The sequence below is a fragment of the Mobula hypostoma genome, chromosome 13 (genome assembly GCF_963921235.1).
Source record: "Mobula hypostoma chromosome 13, sMobHyp1.1, whole genome shotgun sequence".
NCBI lineage: Eukaryota > Metazoa > Chordata > Chondrichthyes > Myliobatiformes > Myliobatidae > Mobula > Mobula hypostoma.
Genome location: NC_086109.1, coordinates 56402688 through 56421865, shown reverse-complemented (window position 1 = coordinate 56421865; position 19178 = coordinate 56402688). Strand labels below are relative to the sequence as shown.

At 38.0% G+C, this 19178-nt stretch overlaps 1 protein-coding gene across 8 annotated transcripts in view; it reads right to left on the bottom strand.

Annotated features, from left to right (window-relative positions):
- Nucleotides 1-19178, bottom strand: part of tcf12 (transcription factor 12) — a 379444-nt gene that overhangs the window by 138293 nt on the left and 221973 nt on the right. Inside the window, exon 1 of one of the 8 annotated variants that reach the window (XM_063065725.1) lies at nucleotides 13333-13497. The exons of the other annotated variants lie outside the window; for them this stretch is intronic. Within the exon in view, the coding sequence (XP_062921795.1) occupies nucleotides 13333-13401 (69 nt within the window). The 5' untranslated portion in view covers nucleotides 13402-13497. Of the gene's footprint in view, nucleotides 1-13332; nucleotides 13498-19178 lie in introns of those variants that run through there. 8 annotated transcript variants of the gene reach the window in all.

Here is a 19178-nt window from a genome sequence, read left to right as displayed (position 1 = left end):
GCTTGTAAACGCTTTCTGTAGACAGCTAAGAGTCTTTCAATTCTTGTTTGGGGGATTTTCATTCATTCTTCCTTGCAAAAGGCTTCTAGTTCTGTGAGATTCTTGGGCCGTCTTGCATGCACTGCTCTTTTGAGGTCTACCCACAGATTCTCGATGATGTTTAGGTCAGGGGACTATGAGGGCCATGGCAAAACCTTCAGCTTGCGCTTCTTGAGGTAGTCCATTGTGGATTTTGAGGTGTGTTTAGGATCATTACCCTGTTGTAGAAGCCATCCTCTTTTCATCTTCAGCTTTTTTACAGATGGTGTGATGTTTGCTTCCAGAATTTGCTGGTATTTAATTGAATTCATTCTTCCCTCTACCAGTAAATGTTCCCTGTGCCACTGGCTGCAACACAAGCCCAAAGCATGATCAATCCACCCCCGTGCTTAACAGTTGGAGAGGGGTTCTTTTCATGAAATTCTGCACCCTTTTTTCTCCAAACACACCTTTGCTCATTGAGGCCAAAAAGTTCTATTCAAAAAGTTCAAAGGAACATCTAAACAAGCCTGCTGCATTTTGGAAACAAGTCCTGTGGATTGATAAAGTTAAAATAGAACTTTTTGGTCGTAATGAGCAAAGGTATATTTGGAGAAAAAAGGGTGCAGCCATTTTCCGTTTTTGTTATTTTGAAACTATAAAAGATAGCAATAAAAAAGCTTTTTTGCTTAAAATATTAAAGAAATGTGTCATCTTTAACTTCATACCTTTTGAAAATCAGTTCATCTTTTACTCGCTTAGCTATTCACAGTAACAGAAATTTTGACCGGGGTGCCCAAACTTCTGCATGCCACTGCAGATCAGATCAGTATCACACCTGATCTGTTTCCTTGTTCCTTTGATGTGCTGGTAGAAATGAACATAACTTTCATGCTGAAACATCAATCAAGTATTTGGTGGACAATATGCCTTTCTGACTGAGAGTGAAGCTTAAGTGAACTTCTGTACAATTCAGAGTTGAAGGAAAAAACCAATGAAACCGATCTTAACGGACACACATACCCAATTAATGATTTCTTTAGTAAAAGAGATTAACTCAAAGCAGAAATGCATTTATTTATGACAAATAACACTTAATGATAAATAACACTTAAAATCTTGGGATAATTCTAAACTAAACCAGCAAAACAAAACCTACTTTTAAGGAACGACTAAGTTGCAACATATATTCATATAAGTTGTGCTTCAAATACAATTTATAGCCACAAATAGCCCTTAAATAATTAAAGCTCCTTAACCCAAGCTTCTTGAAAAGTGATCAGATCTCTTTTTTAAGTCTCATACATTGACCTCACCTCTCAGCAACATACACTGCCAATAAAAAGTATTCTCCCTGCCCCCCCCCAGAGGTTTTCATGTTTTATTGTTTTACAACATTGAACCGCAGTGGATTTAATTTGGCTTTAATTTAAACTGATCAACTGAAAAAGACTCTTTTGTGTCAAAGTGAAAACAGATCTTTACAAAGTGATCTAAATTAATTACAAACATAAAGCACAATAACTGACTGCTTAAGTATTTACCTCCTTCCAATACGACACACCAAAGCATCGCTGGTGCAGCCAATTGGTCTTACAAGTCACATAATTAGTTGAGTGAAGATCACTTGTGTGTAGTCAGGATATTTCAATTGATTGTAGTAAAAATACACTTGTATTTGGAAGATCCAACTGCTAGTGAGTCAGTATCCTAGCAAAAACTACACTGTGAAGACAAAAGAACACTCCAAGCAACTCTGTGAAAAGGTTATTGAAAAGCACAAGTCAGGAGATGGAGACAAGAAAATCTCCATGTCACTGAATATCCCTTGGACTACAGTTAAGTCAATCATCAAGGAATGGAAAGAATATGGCACAGCTGTAAATCTGCCTAGAGCAGGCTGTCGTCAAAAACTGAGTGACCGTGCAAGAACGGAACTAGTGAAGGAAGCCACCAAGAGACCTATGACATCAATGGAGTTACAAGCTTCAGTGGCTGAGATAGGAAGAGACTGCGCGTACAACAACTGTTGCAGGGTACTCTAGTGAAATCTCGGCTAGTTTGCCTGAAGCCATGTAGGAGACTCTGAAGTCAGCTGGAAGTAGGTTCTATGGTCTGATGAAACCAAAATTGAGCTTTTTGGCCATCAGACTAAATGCTATGTTTGGCGTAAGCCATACACCGCACACCATCAAAAACGCACTATCCCTACCATGAAACATGGTGGTTGCTGCATCATGCTGTGAGGATGCTTCACTGCAACAGGCCCTGGAAAGCTTGTGAAGGTAGAGGGTAAAATGAATGCAGCAAAATACAGAGAAATCCTGGAGAAAAACCTGATGCAGTCTGCCAGACAACTGCAACTTGGGAGAAGATTTGTTTTCCAGCACGAAAGTGAACCCAAGCATAAAGCTAAAGCTACACAAGAATGGTTTTTAAAAAAAAACAACAAAGTTAATATCCTGCAGTAGCCAAGTCAAAGCCCAGACCTCAATCCAATTGAGAATTTGTGGCTGAACTTGAAAAGAGCTGTTCACTCATGATCACCATGCAATCTGACAGAGCTTGAGCAGTTTTGTAAAGAAGAATGGGGAAAAATTGCAGAGTCCAGATGGTGCAAAGCTGATAGAGACCTATCCACATGGACTCAAGGCTGTAATTGCTGCTGAAGATACATCTACTAATTACTGACTTGAAGAGGGTGAATACTTACGCAATCAATTATTGTTTTATTTTTGTAATTAACTGTGATCACTTTGTAGAGATCTGTTTTCACTTTGACACAAAAAGTCTCTTTTTCTGATCAGTATCAAAAAAGGCCAAACTTAATCCACCGTGATTCAATGTTGTAAAACAATAAAACATGAAAACTTCCAAGGGGAGCGAATACTTTTTATAGAGACTGTACACTGAAGTCCTAATCCACAAGCAAAATAGCTTACACTTTATCAAACCTCTAAATACCAGTGTCAAAATCACCCAGGCCCCTTATAAGACGTTTTTACTCAATGTGCAGATACTAAAATCACTCCCTTACGAATTTTAAAACAAAAGTGAGTTGGGAGAAGAAAAAGGATCAATCCATTTCATTGATTACAATGTCACACAATGCAGAACAAGTTACTATATGGATTATACATCTCTACAATGTAACAAAAACAGAAATATTTTGGCAAGGCATTCTAACCCCCTACTCAAGTATGAGAAAGGATAATATGCTTACTGCAGCAAATGTTCAGATGTTTAGCTAAAAATAGAATAACCAACAGAGAGGAGGGGGGAAAAAACAGGTTCTTTCCATTTTATGCACCCCTGACTTACTGATGCGCAGAACAGCACAGATGATTGAGAAGCCTCCAGTCTAACAGCATGTTGCAAAATCATTTACCTGAACACTCAACATTCTGCTTTAACTTCAAACCAGCCATCTAAAATATTTTGATCAGCAATTCTGTTTGGATTTTCTCCCTTTATCATTGAGCCTTTACAATAAATATAAAAACAAAGAGCTCCATGTGTATTTGTGTATTTTAATTGCCAAAAATGGCTTAACTACAGCTAAACAAATGCTCATAAAATTGCATAATTTCTCAGTCAAGCAAAAGTACAATTTGCATGTTATTACTGCTAACAATCTGAAGTAGAAAGGAAATGTGAAGAGATAGCCCAGATGGTCCAAGTTGACCAAGATGCACATCCAAACTAGTTCTGTTTGCCAGCATTTAGCCCATAACCTTCTGAACTGTCCAAATTTCTGGAACAATGATGCACATCTGTGCAGATTGGTAATAATATCTCCTCCTCGCTGACAATCAACATTAGTGCACCTCAGGGATATGTGCTTAGCCCACTGCTCTGCTCTCTCTATACCCATGACTGTGTGGCTAGGCACAGCTCAAATGCCATCTGTAAAGTTGCTGAATCTCAGATGCAGATGAGAGGCTGTACAGGAGCAAGGTATAGAAGCTAGTTGAGTGGGGTTGCAGCAACAACTTTGCACTCAATGTCAATAGACCAATGAGCTGATTGTAGACTTCAGAAAGGGTAAGACAGGGGAACACAAACCAATCCTGATAGAGGAATCAAAAATGGAGAGATTTCAAGTTCCTGGGTGAAAAGATCTATGAAGATCTAACCTGGACCCAACATACCAATGCAGCTATAAAGAAGACAAGACAGTGTCTATACTTCATTTGTGAAGATTTGATTTGTCAGCTAAAACACTCAAAAACTTACAGATGTACACTATAAATGTACTGTAGACAGCATTCTGACAGCCTGAATCAGTGTCTGGTATGGAGGGGCTACTGTATAGGATCCTAAGAAGCTACAGAAAGTTATAAAATTAGTCAGCTCCATCTTGGGTACTAACTACCCTCCACAGTATCCAAGACATCTTCAAGCAGCGGTGCCTCAGAAAGGCAGCATCCATTATTAAGGACCCCATCACCCAAGACATGCCCTCTTCCCATTGTTAACATCAGGTAGGAGGTACAAAAGCCTGGAGGTACAGAAGCCTGAAGGCACACAAACAGTGATTCAGAAACAGCTTTTTCCCCTCTGCTATCCAATTCCTAAATGGACATTGAACCCATGAACATTACCTCACTTTTATTATTTCTGTTTTTGCACTCTTTTTAATTTAACTATTTAATATACATGCACATGTGTGCGCACACATGACATATATGCACACACACATCCATATCTCTCTCTCTCTCTCTCTATATATATATATATATATATATATAGACACACACACACACAGATATATTTTATTCCATTCTGTATTATCACATATTGCATTGTACGGCTGCCGCTAAGTCAACAAATTTCACAACATATGCCGGTGATATTAAACCTGATTCTGATATATAAGCTACATGCCAGAACTGGCTCATGACATGTTTGCCTGGCCTATTTCAGTGCGCAAAAAAACTTCAAAACAATGTTTTTTTGCCATATGCAACCTTTCCTGGATGGAAATGGTTAAAGCACCATCGTCACAGGCGAATGTTCTCAAACCAGTCCCAATCAGCAAGAAGCACTGACATCTGATTAAGCTATGCCCCAAGGCAGAACCGTTAGTTAGAAATTACGTGTTGCTGATTTAACTGACGTTCAAAGCATCAAAAATCTAAAAGGTAATCACAATCTGGAAACATAAATTATTAAATTATTTTAAGTTTTAAGTTTTAAAAATAATGTGCACTGAAGAACAATTAAATATATTTATTAACTCAGGTAATCCAGGGAATGTAAATGACCTGAAACTTAGCTTCCCAAGAACTGTTGAGGCTATTGGATTCCTCATCAACTTTACCATTCAATATCATGGCTGATCTGTACTCCAAGTATCTCTTTGCTTCGGTTCTAAATCCCTCTATTCTCTTTCTATGCATTTTACACAATGAAATTAATTTAATTCATTCATTCTTTGGGTTGTGGGTATTGCTAAAAAAAAAGTCAGCACTGAGTAAGGCAAGGATTGCCAGGATTCAGACTTAGCAACAATGGAATGGCAATGTAGCTCCAAGTTGATGTGTGTAGCTGGGATGAGAACCAGATTCCAATTCATGTGCTATGCAGGACTCATGATAAAAGTTGCAGGTTTGGAAGATACTCTCACAGTCACCTGGATGAGTAACTGCAGCACATTTTGGTGGAGAAAAAATAATCCATAGGGTGGTAAATGTCTTGCCAAATCAAGGTGGCTATATTTTCCTGGATGATGGTAAGCATTGAGTGTTCTGGAACTGCACTCAGCTGGGAAAGTGCAGATCATTCCTTATGCTCCCAACTTCATCTTGTGAAGTGTAAAGGTCTTAAGGTATCAAGGGGCCAGTGATTCAATTTTAGATACCTGGCCTCTGACCTACCTCGTAGCAACATGTGTAGATATTTATGCTTCTAGTCAATAAGTGATTCCTCCAGCCCCACCACCATGCTGTTCATGGTGAGGAATTCAGCCACTGGTAGTGCCAGTGAATATAAATAATGGATCATTTGACACTTTGTTATTTCTGTGCACTTTTGTGACTTCAATTCACACGTGAATATCTTTTAGGTCTTGCTGCGTGCAGGTATTGATTGCTCCCTTTTATGAGGAGTTCTGATTAAAATGAGCTCAGGCAAAACTGTGGGTTCTCAATGAGCACAATGAACAAACACATAGATCTTGTTGTCCATTTAAAATACCAATCAGTTTTGCATTTCAAATAGGTGGCTGGGGAAAACATCAAAAACACTTCCACTGATAGTTCTCATGCTTCAAAGATTCTGTGCTTGCTTTAAGCATTGCATTTTAAGCATTAAAAGTTACATTCAACTAATTCTTGGCAAAGTACTCAATGTGCAGTATTAAATGCAGGGATCAAGTTCTTTTAGCTTTCCATCCAATCTATACTTCCATATCGCTTATTAATTTTCTCATCTCTACCAAGCAATTCTTACAAGTTCTTAAGACTAACAATTGCAATACTAATTGTGCAAGGTATGGAAAATTATTTCAGTACAGACTTAAGCCAACTAAATACAGATTTCCCAATCTGAACAAAATGTCGCCTCTCTCATGTTCATATGAAATCAAATCCAGCTTCAAGACAACTTTAAATCACTGGTCAATGGAGAACAAACAAGAGAAAAGTTAATGTAAAATACGAGGGGTGATTAATAAGTTTGTGGTCTAAGGTAAGAGTCAATTTTAGAAAACCTAGCACATTTATTTTTCAACATAGTCCTCCCCTCCCTCATTTACACACTTAGTCCAGCAGTTGTGGAACATACGGATCTTGGACCTTCAGAAAGTGCCCACAGCAGGGGTGATTGATAAGTTCGTGGCCCAAGGTAGAAGGAGATGAGTTATTAACTTCAAATTTTCTGCATAATCACTCAAAGAGTTGAACTGCATGTGCATTTAACAAGAGCTGTATAACTCATCTCCTTCTACCTTAGGTTACAAACTATCAATCACCCCTGCTGTGGGCACTTTCTGGAGGTCTAAGATCCATATGCTCCATGACCACTGGACTAGGTGTGTAAATGTAGGAGGGGACTATGTTGAAAAATGAATGTGCTAGGTTTTCTGAAATTGAATCCCTCTACCTTAGGCCACAACTTATCAATCACCCCTCGCACTAACTGCATTTCCTTCAGTTGGTATAACCAGTACAGCTTAACAAGTTTTTAAATATCACAAACAAACATGGAACTGTTTGAGTAAATTGTGATTGGTTTATATTGTCACGTGTACTGAGGTACAATAAAAAGCTTTTCTTCATTCAGATCAAATCATTACACAGTGAATTGAGGGATGTTGTTCCCCTGATGGCTCTAGTCCAGGGGCTTTGGGGAAACAACATAAAAACAAATCCACCCTCCGTGTGGTGCATTGTTTGTGATGGGTAAAGGACAAGGCAGACACAGGCAATCCAAGTTGCAATATATTTACAATATTTACAGATATTTATAGAAATGATCCAGGGCAACCAAATCAAAGGAAGTAATCCAAAAGCCGAAATCCACAATAAGAAAACCCACGTCAGAACACAAAGACTACAAGCTTGTTTGTATGGAAACTAGCATGATTCTTTAACGGTCAATTCTCCCCAAAAGCTCTCTCTCCCTCTTTCCTGATGCCGGCTTTTTTCAAATTGCCCTCTCCAAATCCCGAGTGGAGTAGTCTTGACAAGGGGGTGGATCCAGCAGCACTCTAAATGGAGATTGACAGCAGCTCTGCTGATCTGAAACAAGGGGAGCTGGATGGAGAGAAAGAACAGAAAACAAAAACACAGGTGCACACATATGTAACAAGGGAAGACGAGGCAGACTACCAGAATGAAGAATCAAGTGCAACAGTTACAGGGGCAGTGCAGATAGACTGTACAGAGCATTCTGACAGGCTGCATCAGTGTCTGGTATGGGGGAGGGGGTGCAGGCTACTGCACAGGATCGAAAGAAGCTACAGAAAGTTGTAAAATTAGTCACCTCCCTCTTGGGTACCATCCTCAGCAGTACCCAAGGCATCTTTAAGGAGCGGTGCCTCAGAAAGGCAGCATCCATTATCAAGGACCCCATCACCCGGACATGCACTCTTCCCATTATTAACATCAGGTAGGAATCAGAATCAGATTTATTATCATCGGCATGTGACGTGAAATTGGTTAACTTATCAGCAGTTCAATGCAATACATAATCCAGCAGAGAGAAAAATAATAATAATAAGTAAAATAAAACAATAATAAATAAACATGTGAAACAATTACATATATTGAAAAGATTTTTTTTAACGTGCAAAAACAGAAATACTGTATACAGGTGTCCCCTGCTTTTCGAACGTTTGTTTACGAAACCTCACTGTTACGAAAGACCTACATTAGTACCCTGTTTTCGCTTTCAGAAGGTGTTTTCACTGTTATGAAAAAAAAGCAGTGCGCGGGGAAAATCAGCGCGCGATAAAAGGCAGCGCGCGCCCCGAGCAGCCACTCTCCCCCGGATTCGGAACGGCATTGCTTAAACACGTGCCTGTGAGCAGCCGTTTGCAAGATGAGTTCTAAGGTATTGGGAAAGCCTAAAAGAGCTCATAAGGGTGTTACACAGTGTAAAACTAGACATAATTAAGCGTTTCGATCGTGGTGAACAAAGCAAGGACAAAGTGAGTTTGGCTTGTGGAAGCTGACGAAGATGATGTTGAAGAGGTTTTGGCATCCCATGACCAAGAACCGATAGATGAAGAGCTGATGCAATTGGAAGAAGAAAGGATAACAATTGAAACCGAATGCATTAGCGAACTGAACGTGAAGCAACTGTGTGAGATTTTCGCTGCAATGATAAAGTACGACTTTAATTTTGAAAGGGTACGTAGGTTTAGGGGATATTTTCAGGATGGTTTGAGTCCTTACAAAGAACTGTATAATAGAAAAATGCACGAGGCTCAGCAATCAAGCAAGCCTTCCACATCAGCCACAGCAGATGACGAACCTCGACCTTTGACATCAAGGCTGGCAGTCATAGAAGAAGATGAGCTGCCTGCTCTAATGGAAACAGACAACGAGATGACACCCCAGTGTCCCACCACCCCGCGATTCGCGGAGAATGCAGCGGTAGCCGGGAGTTACACAGCACAGCTTTAAGAAAAAAGCCAAAATAAACATGCTAATTAATTAGGTGCCGCCCGACACGTAATTGTTGGCCCAGATCAGAGACGATGCAATCAGAAATTGGCACTGAATAAATGGTAATTGCTTCTTCGCTTTACAACATTTCGGCTTTAGAACCGTTTCATAGGAACGCTCTACCTTCAGATGGCGGGGGAAACCTGTATTAAAAAAGTGAGGTAATGTCCAAAACTTCAATGTCCATTTAGGAATCAGATGGCAGAGGGGAAGAAGCTGTTCCTGAATCACTGAGTGTGTGCCTTCAGGCTTCTATACCTCCTACCTGATGGTAACAGTGAGAAAAGGGCATGCCCTGGGTGCTGGAGGTTCTTAATTTAATGGATGCTGCCTTTCTGAGACACCGCTCCCTAAAGGAGTCCTGGGTACTTTGTAGACTAGTGCCCAAGATGGAGCTGACTAGATTAACAACCTTCTGCAGCTTCTTTTGGTCCTGCACAGTCGCCCCTCCATACCGACAGTGATGCAGCCAGTCAGAATGCTCTCCTCGGAACAACCATAGAAGTTTTTGAGTGTATTTGCTAACATGCTAAATCTCTTCAAACTCCTAATAAAGTATAGCTGCTGTCTTGCCTTCTTTATAACTACATCAATATGTTGGGACCAGGTAAGATCCTCAGAGATCTTGACACCCAGGAACTTGAAGCTGCTCACTCTCTCCACTTCTGATCCCTCAAAGAGGATTGGGATAGCCTCCTTCGTCTTACCCTTCCTGAAGTCCACAATCAGCTCTTTCGTCTTACTGACGTTGAGTGCCAGATTGTTGCTGCGGCACCACTCCACTAGTTGGCATATCTTACTCCTGTACGCCCTCTCATCACCACTTGAGATTCTACCAACAATGGCTGTATCGTCAGCAAATTTATAGATGGTATTTGAGCTATGCCTAGCCACACAGTCATGTGTATATAGAGAGTAGAGCAGTGGGCTAAGCACGCACCCCTGAAGTGCGCCAGTGTTGATAGGCACATATTCAGCAATTCAGGAACACCTTCTTCCCCTCTGTCATACAATTCCTAAATGGACATTGAACACTACCTCACATTTTATAATATATATTATTTGTTTTGCACTATTTTTAATTTATTCAAAAAATATATATATACTCACTGTCATTTATTTATTAAATCTTTCTATAATATCAAGTATTGCATTGAACTGCTTCTAAGTTAACAAATTTCCTGACACATGCTGGCGATGATAAACCCGATTCTGATTAGAAATAATTCGATGATCAGATAACTGCTTCCTACTTTACTACCACCTTTCATATTTTTCCAGATGTTCTTATCACATAGACAGCCAGCTTGCCCATCAAATGTATGCTGACCCAGAAAGCAATCCCATTTCCACATTAATTTTTCTTGTACCTATTCTTTCCACATTCCCATCAATTCTATCATTCATCTATATACGAGGGGTAACTTACAGTGACCAATTAACAGCAGTCCACAGATATATAGCATGTGGTAGGAAATTGGATCACTAGAAGAAAACTAATTTGATTATAGAGAGAACATACAAACTTCATAACAGCCATATCAGAAGCCAGGATTGAACCCAAGCTGAGGCTGTGAGGCAGCAGATCCCCTGGGTTTACCCAAATCAATAAGAAAGCAAGATTATGGACCAATATTTAAAAATTTTCCAACCATTTAACTTTCCTAACCTAAAATTGATATTCAAGAATATAATTATGTGTAATTTCGCAGCAAGTTTAAGCATTTAAATCATATTGACTTGAACTAACCATCTAGGAGGAAAAAGGTTTTCTCAAAATAACAGAAAAATACATCGTAAAATGAGATTTTTGTTGCATTTAGATGGGATGATTATAGTTTAGGAGAGATAAATAAATATTTTAATTAGACTTTCTGCAAATCTGTACCTCCATATGGCAACCTCAATATGCTAAACGCACACCACTAAATCATAGTTCTTTGTATCTGTGCTAGGTGATCCATCATCTAGTACTGCTATGACCCCAGTCTTTACTGCCTGGTAGCAATTTTACTCAAATACAAAGTCAATTATCTCCTACTTTGTAAATGTCATGGTGGTGGGTCATTATCATTTACTTAAAACCTGAACAAAATGCATAACAGAGCCTGAAATGGCATTCAGATGACCCAACTTCAAACCCTGCACCTGTGTTGACTATCATGTAAACAAACTGAGTGATTTTCACGCTGTTTTTACTCAAGTTAAAACAAGATGTTGCAACTTCAAACACTTTGTAGGAAAACGACATCATATGTGCATCCTTTTAAACAGCATTTATAGGGATATCCTTTGCTCTCATTTGTAGGGATATCCTTTGATTTCATTGTCCCAGCTGAAGGAAGCTAGCGCAAGCAAGCGATAATCCTATGAAAAGCTTCTATCTATAGGGAAAATTTCAAAATTGCACCAAAACAATTGTTAATGAGTCAGGATCAATCACTATCAAATCAACCACAATCTAATCCTTCTAATCAAACTATAGTCTCTGTTGTTTCTCTTAAGAAAACAAGAACAACAGTAAGTTGCCATAATAAAAGAAACCAGACTGCACCAACATTAAACATTTGACATCAAAACAAGAACCCTATCTGCTACATAGAAATAGATTAATTTATAGCACATCAATTTACTACTGTTTCTCCAATGTATAATGATACCATTACAGAACACACAGAATTACTTATTTTCTAAAACTGAAAATGCAAATAGTACAAGTAGGCGAAAGCTCTGTCATTTTAAATACATAACTACTAATTACTAAACTTTAAATTGCAAACTCAATCCCTGCAGGATTACCCTAGTTTCCGAAAGTTATTTCCCATGCTTATTGGTGCCACATTTTATAAAAACAAAGCATGTTACAGTTTTTTAGTTCAATGTCCTGTAATTAATTATTTGGAATTCACATAGGACTTTCAGTGCACTATCGTCTGCAAATGATTCTGGCATAATTTATAATCTATTTACTCATTGTGCAAGCTCATAAAGATCACCTTTGACCTACGACAGACACATGCTATCAATTTTCTTTGGATACCCCTCAACAATATTCAATCTCACTTTCTCTTATAAGCTGGAAATAGTTAGAAGATCAAAGCCATGCTTTACTGCTTCAAGAGCAAAGCGCACATTTTAATGGAACAATAACACAAAACACAAAATTATATTAACTTTCCAAGTCTGCTTACAAACCCCAAGAATACACATCACATAAGAACAACTGTAATAAAACATGACAGGCACCATTTAAAAAAAGTACTCCACAACTTCCCACAATCACAAAATCTAAGTCACGCTAGACAGCTTTGCACTGGTTTATTAAATCTACTTTAGTTCTCCACCTATTTTGTAAAGAATGTTTTCAATTTATGGCAAAAGTAGGCAGAGTTGTGTTTAAGAACTAAATTCACAATTAGATTTTAAACCAAGTTCAGCAGCAGAGATCCAAAAATTGTTTGTGATAACTTGTTTTCTCATCCACCTGATCCACAGCAACAAAACCCTGATTGGTCACCTCCTACTCATTCTGGAGCATGATGCATTGTGTAAGGTGTAAAGCTGTGTGCAAAGTCACGAATTTCAAAGAGAATATCAGTGACGTGACTGAAAATTAGATTTAACTCCCTGTAGGGTCAAGAATGCTCTTTGATTAGAAGCAGATGGAACAATATGAAAGCCAGCTCCTGGACCTCAGTTTTAAACAGGAAATTCAGAGCCAACCAACTGGCTGTTTCTAATTGTTCCCAGAGATTCATATTGTGTTTCTAAATGAACAAATCTCTTGTGTTAAGAAGTCCTTAAGCTTTCATTTATATTCAATATACATGCACAATTTAAAATGACAATCGCAAGTTTTAAGAACATTCACGTTCAAATGTTCTGTGATCAAAATGGATTGTAGAAAGGATGAGTTTTGCAGGTACACTTTAATACAATTTTCATAACACATTGAAATCTCAGTATATAAAGTCACATTGAACTCTGTTTGAAATAACCGTGCACTTTAAAAAACTAAAACACAAACATCAACTTTCTACATTAGAATAAGATATTGCTCATGGATCTGTGCTGCTACTTATTAGTCAATCAATTACATTATCCAATTACAACATATTGCATAAAGGAAAGTCACACTTACCGACTTCCTATTGTAGTAATACATAAGTGAATTACTACCCATACCAGGCACTGTATAAGCACAATACATGTTGCTGGCTACAATCTGGTGTGGAGAAATCAGCAACTGTGCACTTCACAGTGCAACACATTCAGCTACACAATTTCAGCCAGGCTAATTCCTTAATCTTTCCACACATGGATCTACTCAGAAAGAACTTATGCAAAGTAGGCTGAACCATTCAATGCAACAGCCAGGGGTGGAAAGTAGAGCTGTATTGGCTACATTCCATGTTTAGTACTTCAACCGGACACAGTGTACAGACACCGAGGAACATTAAAATATTGCTAGGGAGGAACAGGAAAGGCAAGCAATGTCTAGAAACTGTAACATAACTATACTTTGTAATCTTTATTTTAGACATTAACTTTAATTAATGCAATAGCGACTATTTTTAATAAATCAAAATTTAATGTTTCAGTAAATTAGTAGCCTTTTATGCACCACTGGTAACAATATTATCTGCCTCTACCAAACATGTAAATTAACATGAACAAAATCTTTCACATGGGAGAAAAGACTGACCACTGCAAATCCATAATTCACAATAACAGGAATCTACTCAAATAAAGCTAAACTCCCTATCCTCACTATAACATGGGCTCCAAGAGCCCAGCATTTGGTACTTGATAATGAAATTTATGTTATAATGTAAGTCTGGTTACTTTATATTAAGAGATAAAGATGCATCACAACATTTTAATAACAAGCCAATGCTTTAAAAATCTAAAGGTGAAAAACAAATGACGTAATTTTCCTTGCAACTACTTTTTTGCTTTTGTATTGCTGTATAAAGAAAATGACATGGGAGATGCCTCCAAAAAATAAGAGAAAAATGCACCCGACAAAAAAAAACTAATTCATTAAAGCAAACAAACATGCAGAGTCTGCATTCTGGTTAGAGAAACTCAGCAGCAGCTGCAAAAGAACAATATACGTCAGGCTAATAAAATGCAAGACTAAATGACGTGCAACTTCCTCCTGAGACCATGAGGGCCTATTTTGGTCCTGTGAGGCCAGTGGAAAAGCTTTGATTTACAATTAACAATTCCATTCAGTGAAGCTCCTTATGAACATTTTGTCTTTTCTGATAGAGTGATATGTTAAAAAGAGCTTTCAATCTCCCAGAATCTCTCGAGATTAGTATTTCATTAGATAAAACCTTCCTCTAAAATCTTTATTCTGAATTTTAAAGTTAAAAATGACATTTTAATAGATTATAAAGATCTATTAATATGTAGGGTTTGAACTACATTATGAAAATAAAAACCCACTAAAGAACTAAAGACGGTGATATTACTTCTCAGAATATTCTGGTATGTCTATTATTTTATGCAGAAGCTTCTTAATTAAACAAAAACTCTTTACTCAACAATAGCAAGACAATCGATTTAACTCTTTACAAACGACAGAAAATCTGCAGATGCTGGAAATCCAAGCAACACACACAAAATGCTAGAGGAATTCAGCAGGCCAAGCAGCATCTATGGAAAAGATTACAGTCGATGTTTAGGGCCGACACCTTTCAGCAGGACTGAAGAAAAACAGGGCTTCCCCCCACCTTTTAAATCTACTCATTTTCTTTCCCTCCAGCCTGCTGAAGGGTCTCGGCTCAAAACGTTGACTGTACCCTTTTCCACAGATGCTGCCTGGCCAATTTAACTATTTATCTGATTAGCATCATGCAATGTTAATTCGAGATTCTATCTGGCAAATAAACCAGCTGAACACATCAATGCTTTTAAAACATGATTACCACCAGATATGGGACTAATAGGAATGATTACTTGGAGCCACACAAAAAGTAACCTGGACGATCATGACATTATACTAGCTAAGTATACACATCAGTCATGAGCAAAATCATTCTTTTTTTTTTGTTTTACAAAGTTTTGACTTATATGGGGAAATTGCAAACTGCTACATGACAGCTAACTTCTAAAAAGCTGACCATCCAGCCCACAGTATCCATCTCATCCACTTCAGTGGAACCTCTCAATTAACTACATGAAACTGCCCAAGCTGGCTAGAAAGATGTGATTAATCTGGGATGGATTCAAAAGTGAAGAGCTGTACTTGAAGTGACAAGATTCATTTCCTTTTACAAAACTATGTATTCGAATAGAGAAATATTTTTTCAGATATTTGGGTTTTGAAAAGAGTAAAACATATTTTACGGATTTAATCAAACATTCTAAACTCCTTTTAAATATGGCGATTACTGAAGCAAATTGATGGTATTTCTAAGCTACGTCATTTTTAAGCACAAAAATACATGCATGACGTTTGCAGGAGAACAGCATTCTTTTGTATGTCTTTAATCAAAATACCCTTAAGACAAAATATTCATATTTACTATTCAGTGCACTTTTAAATGCAAGTCAGAGATAATTTAAAAAGATCTTAACTGCAAATAGCAGAAGTGTTATTCATGAAGAATCGTGGGACACACAAGGAAAACTACATATATGCCCCAATAAACATTAGTAATTAGTAAGTGGCAGCAGTGATAAAACCATTTATTATGCACTTACATTTCAGAAATATACATCTAATAATTTTGAAAATGATAGGAAAATAACCTGAATTATGATTTTTCTCCTATTCAATGTCAAATTAAAATTTAGCATCATATATACTTCCAATTTCCACCAACTATTCTTGACTTTGATCTTTGTTTTCAGCAGAATAACAGGAATCATTCTTAAAATATGCCGGAAGTTCATTCTTAGAAGTCCTTCCTCAAGTTTACTTGACTTTAAAATTCTCAATTTAACTCAATTTAATAATAATTCTTTGACTTTGGATAACTCACTATACAAACTGGTTTCCTCTCCTTGCCATCTTTTTTCTCTTTTCACTTTTTTTTACAGGTTTCCCCCACTATCCGAAGATAGAGCATTCCTATGAAACCGTTCGCAAGCCAAAATGGCGTAAAGCGAAGAAGCAATTACAATTAATTTATATGGGAAAAATTTTTGAGTGTTCCCCAACCCAAAGAAAACCTACCAAATCATACCAAATAGCACATAAAACCTAAAATAACACTAACATATAGTAAAAGCAGGAATGATATGAAGTAGCCTATATAAAGTAGAAATTATGTATGTACAGTGTAGTTTCACTTAACAGAATCGGGAAGATGTAGCCAAAACCGATTTGTAAAAAAAAAATTCGGCACGTACACGCATGCGCACACACCTGCCCGTGCAAGGTTTCACGGTCATGGTAGTCTTTCTCCGGGTAAACACAAGTTTAAAGCAGGCGTCTTTTTTCGTAAAAGCGAAAGTCCTCTGTTAGCGAAAACAAGTACTAATGTAGGTCTTTTGTAAAAGTGAAGTGGCGTAAAGCGAACGTTCGTAAAGCAGGGGACACCTGTATATATAGTCTGACCTGTTGGGCATGTCTCAACTGACCAGACTGAACAACAGCATATAAACTATGAATCATTACTCAAAAAATTTAATCTGATCATAACTGCCCTAACTGACACATTGTTTCAACTCTTAGAGATACCCCCTTTGTTCCACTCATCACACCCTCTCCCAAGTTTTCTGCTAACTTGTTTTTCTCTTTCCAAGTTAGAATGAAGGGTAGTGGACATGAAATATTAACTGTATCCTTTTCCACAGACATTGCCATGTTTTTTTTTCAGATTTCCAGTCTCTTCATATTTTCATTATTAGTGGGTTTGGTCTTTATTTCTACACTCTAAAACTTTTTGAAGCAAGCACCAGTGCTTCTTAACAAAAAGAAAAAATGCTGGAGCACTCAAATCAGGAAGTATCTGTGGAAAGGGAAAAAAATTTGCATTTCGGGTCTAGAACTGAAGTTACAAATATTTATATAGCATTCCAGATAGATTTAGTTGGTTACTAGAAGAAATGTAACCATAAAATATCCTTGAAGCTAACATACAAATTTTCAAATTACCAATTTACATTCAGCAAGAGGCATGGGATTTCTGGATAGACCATCTTCTGTTTAACTCCAGCATTTTCCTTGAAGTCAACCACTATAAAGCCAATGACTGGCAGATAAATATCAAAATCCAGTTGATGGGATTACTATTTAATCACATTATGACGAAGGCAGAATTTAGGGATTTAACACAAAAAGGCAAGAGAATTCCTGCACCAGTAATTTGTTTATTCAGCCTAACACTTAAAACCAGAACAAAATGAAATATGAATCATAAATAATCTCAGTTATTGTAAATTAAATCCACGGTGCAGAACTATCATTACACCATTCTAGTATGAATAAATTTGTTTAAAAATAAAATGTTATTAAAACTGAAGTGAGCAAAATATTTTTGAACATCACGGGCCAGCTACACATCTACTGCCACCTAGTGCTCCTATATTATAAAGCATTGCAAATTGTTAGAGCAGATTTGGCAACTGTCCTGCTTAAAAGCCAGTCTTAAAAACTGAGCATCCTCTGAGGCCTGACTTGCAAAGTATTTCCAATATTTTCTGAGTTAGTGAAATAAAATTATAATGGTTTATCCATGTTATTTAGAGATTGAAATCTGCAATCTTACTCAGACAATAACATACAGTAAAATAGCCAGCCCAAGGATTAACTAAACCTCAATCAAGCCAGTATATTTAATATAACCAAAAAAAAATTAATTTATCATCGGAGGTTCCAATTACATGGCCAAATAAAATAACATAATCCTTCACTGAGAAGGACATAGGACCCACTATTCAAAAGACAATAGGTGCAGAAGTGGGCCATTCGGCCTGTCGAGCCAGCACCACCATTCACTGTGATCATGGCTGATCATCCACAATCAGTACCCCATTCCTGCCTTCTCCCCATATCCCTTGACTCCAGTATCTTTAAGAGTTCTATCTAACTCTTTCTTGAAAGCATCCAGAGAATTGGCCTCCCCTGCCTTCTGAGGCAGAGCATTCCACAGATCCACAACTCTCTGGGTGAAAAAGTTTTTCCTCAACTCCGTTCTAAATGGCTTACCCCTTAGTCTTAAACTGTGGCCTCTGGTTCTGGACTCCCCCAACATCGGGAACATGTTTCCTGCCTCTAGCGTGTCCAATCCCTTAATAATCTTATATGTTTCAATCAGATCCCCTCTCATCCTTCTAAATTCCAATGTATACAAGCCCAGTTGCTCCAATCTTTCAACATATGACAGTCCCGCCATCCCGGGAATTAACCTCGTGAACCTACGCTGCACTCCCTCAATAGCAAGAATGTCCTTCCTCAAATTTGGAGACCAATACTGCACACAATACTCCAGGTGTGGTCTCACTAGGGCCCTGTACAACTGCAGAAGGACCTCTTTGCTCCTATACTCAACTCCCCTTGTTATGAAGGCCAACATGCCATTAGCTTTCTTCACTGCCTGCTGTACCTGTGTGCTTACTTTCAGTGACTGATGAACAAGGACACTTAGATCTCGTTGTACTTCCCCTTTTTCTAACTTGACACCATTCAGATCTGCCTTCCTGTTCATGCCACCAAAGTGGGTAACCTCACATTTACCCACATTAAACTGCATCTGCCATGCATCCGCCCACTCATCCAAGCTGTCCAAGTCACCCTGCATTCTCATAACATTCTCCTCACATTTCACACTGTCACCCAGCTTTGTATCATCTGCAAATTTGTTAATGTTACTTTTAATCCCTTCATCTAAATCATTAATGTATATTGTAAATAGCTGCAGTCACAGCACTAAGCCTTGCGGTACCCCACCAGTCACTGCCTGCCATTCTGAAAGGGACCCGTTAATCCCTACTTTTTGTTTCCTATCTACCAACCAATTTTCTATCCAT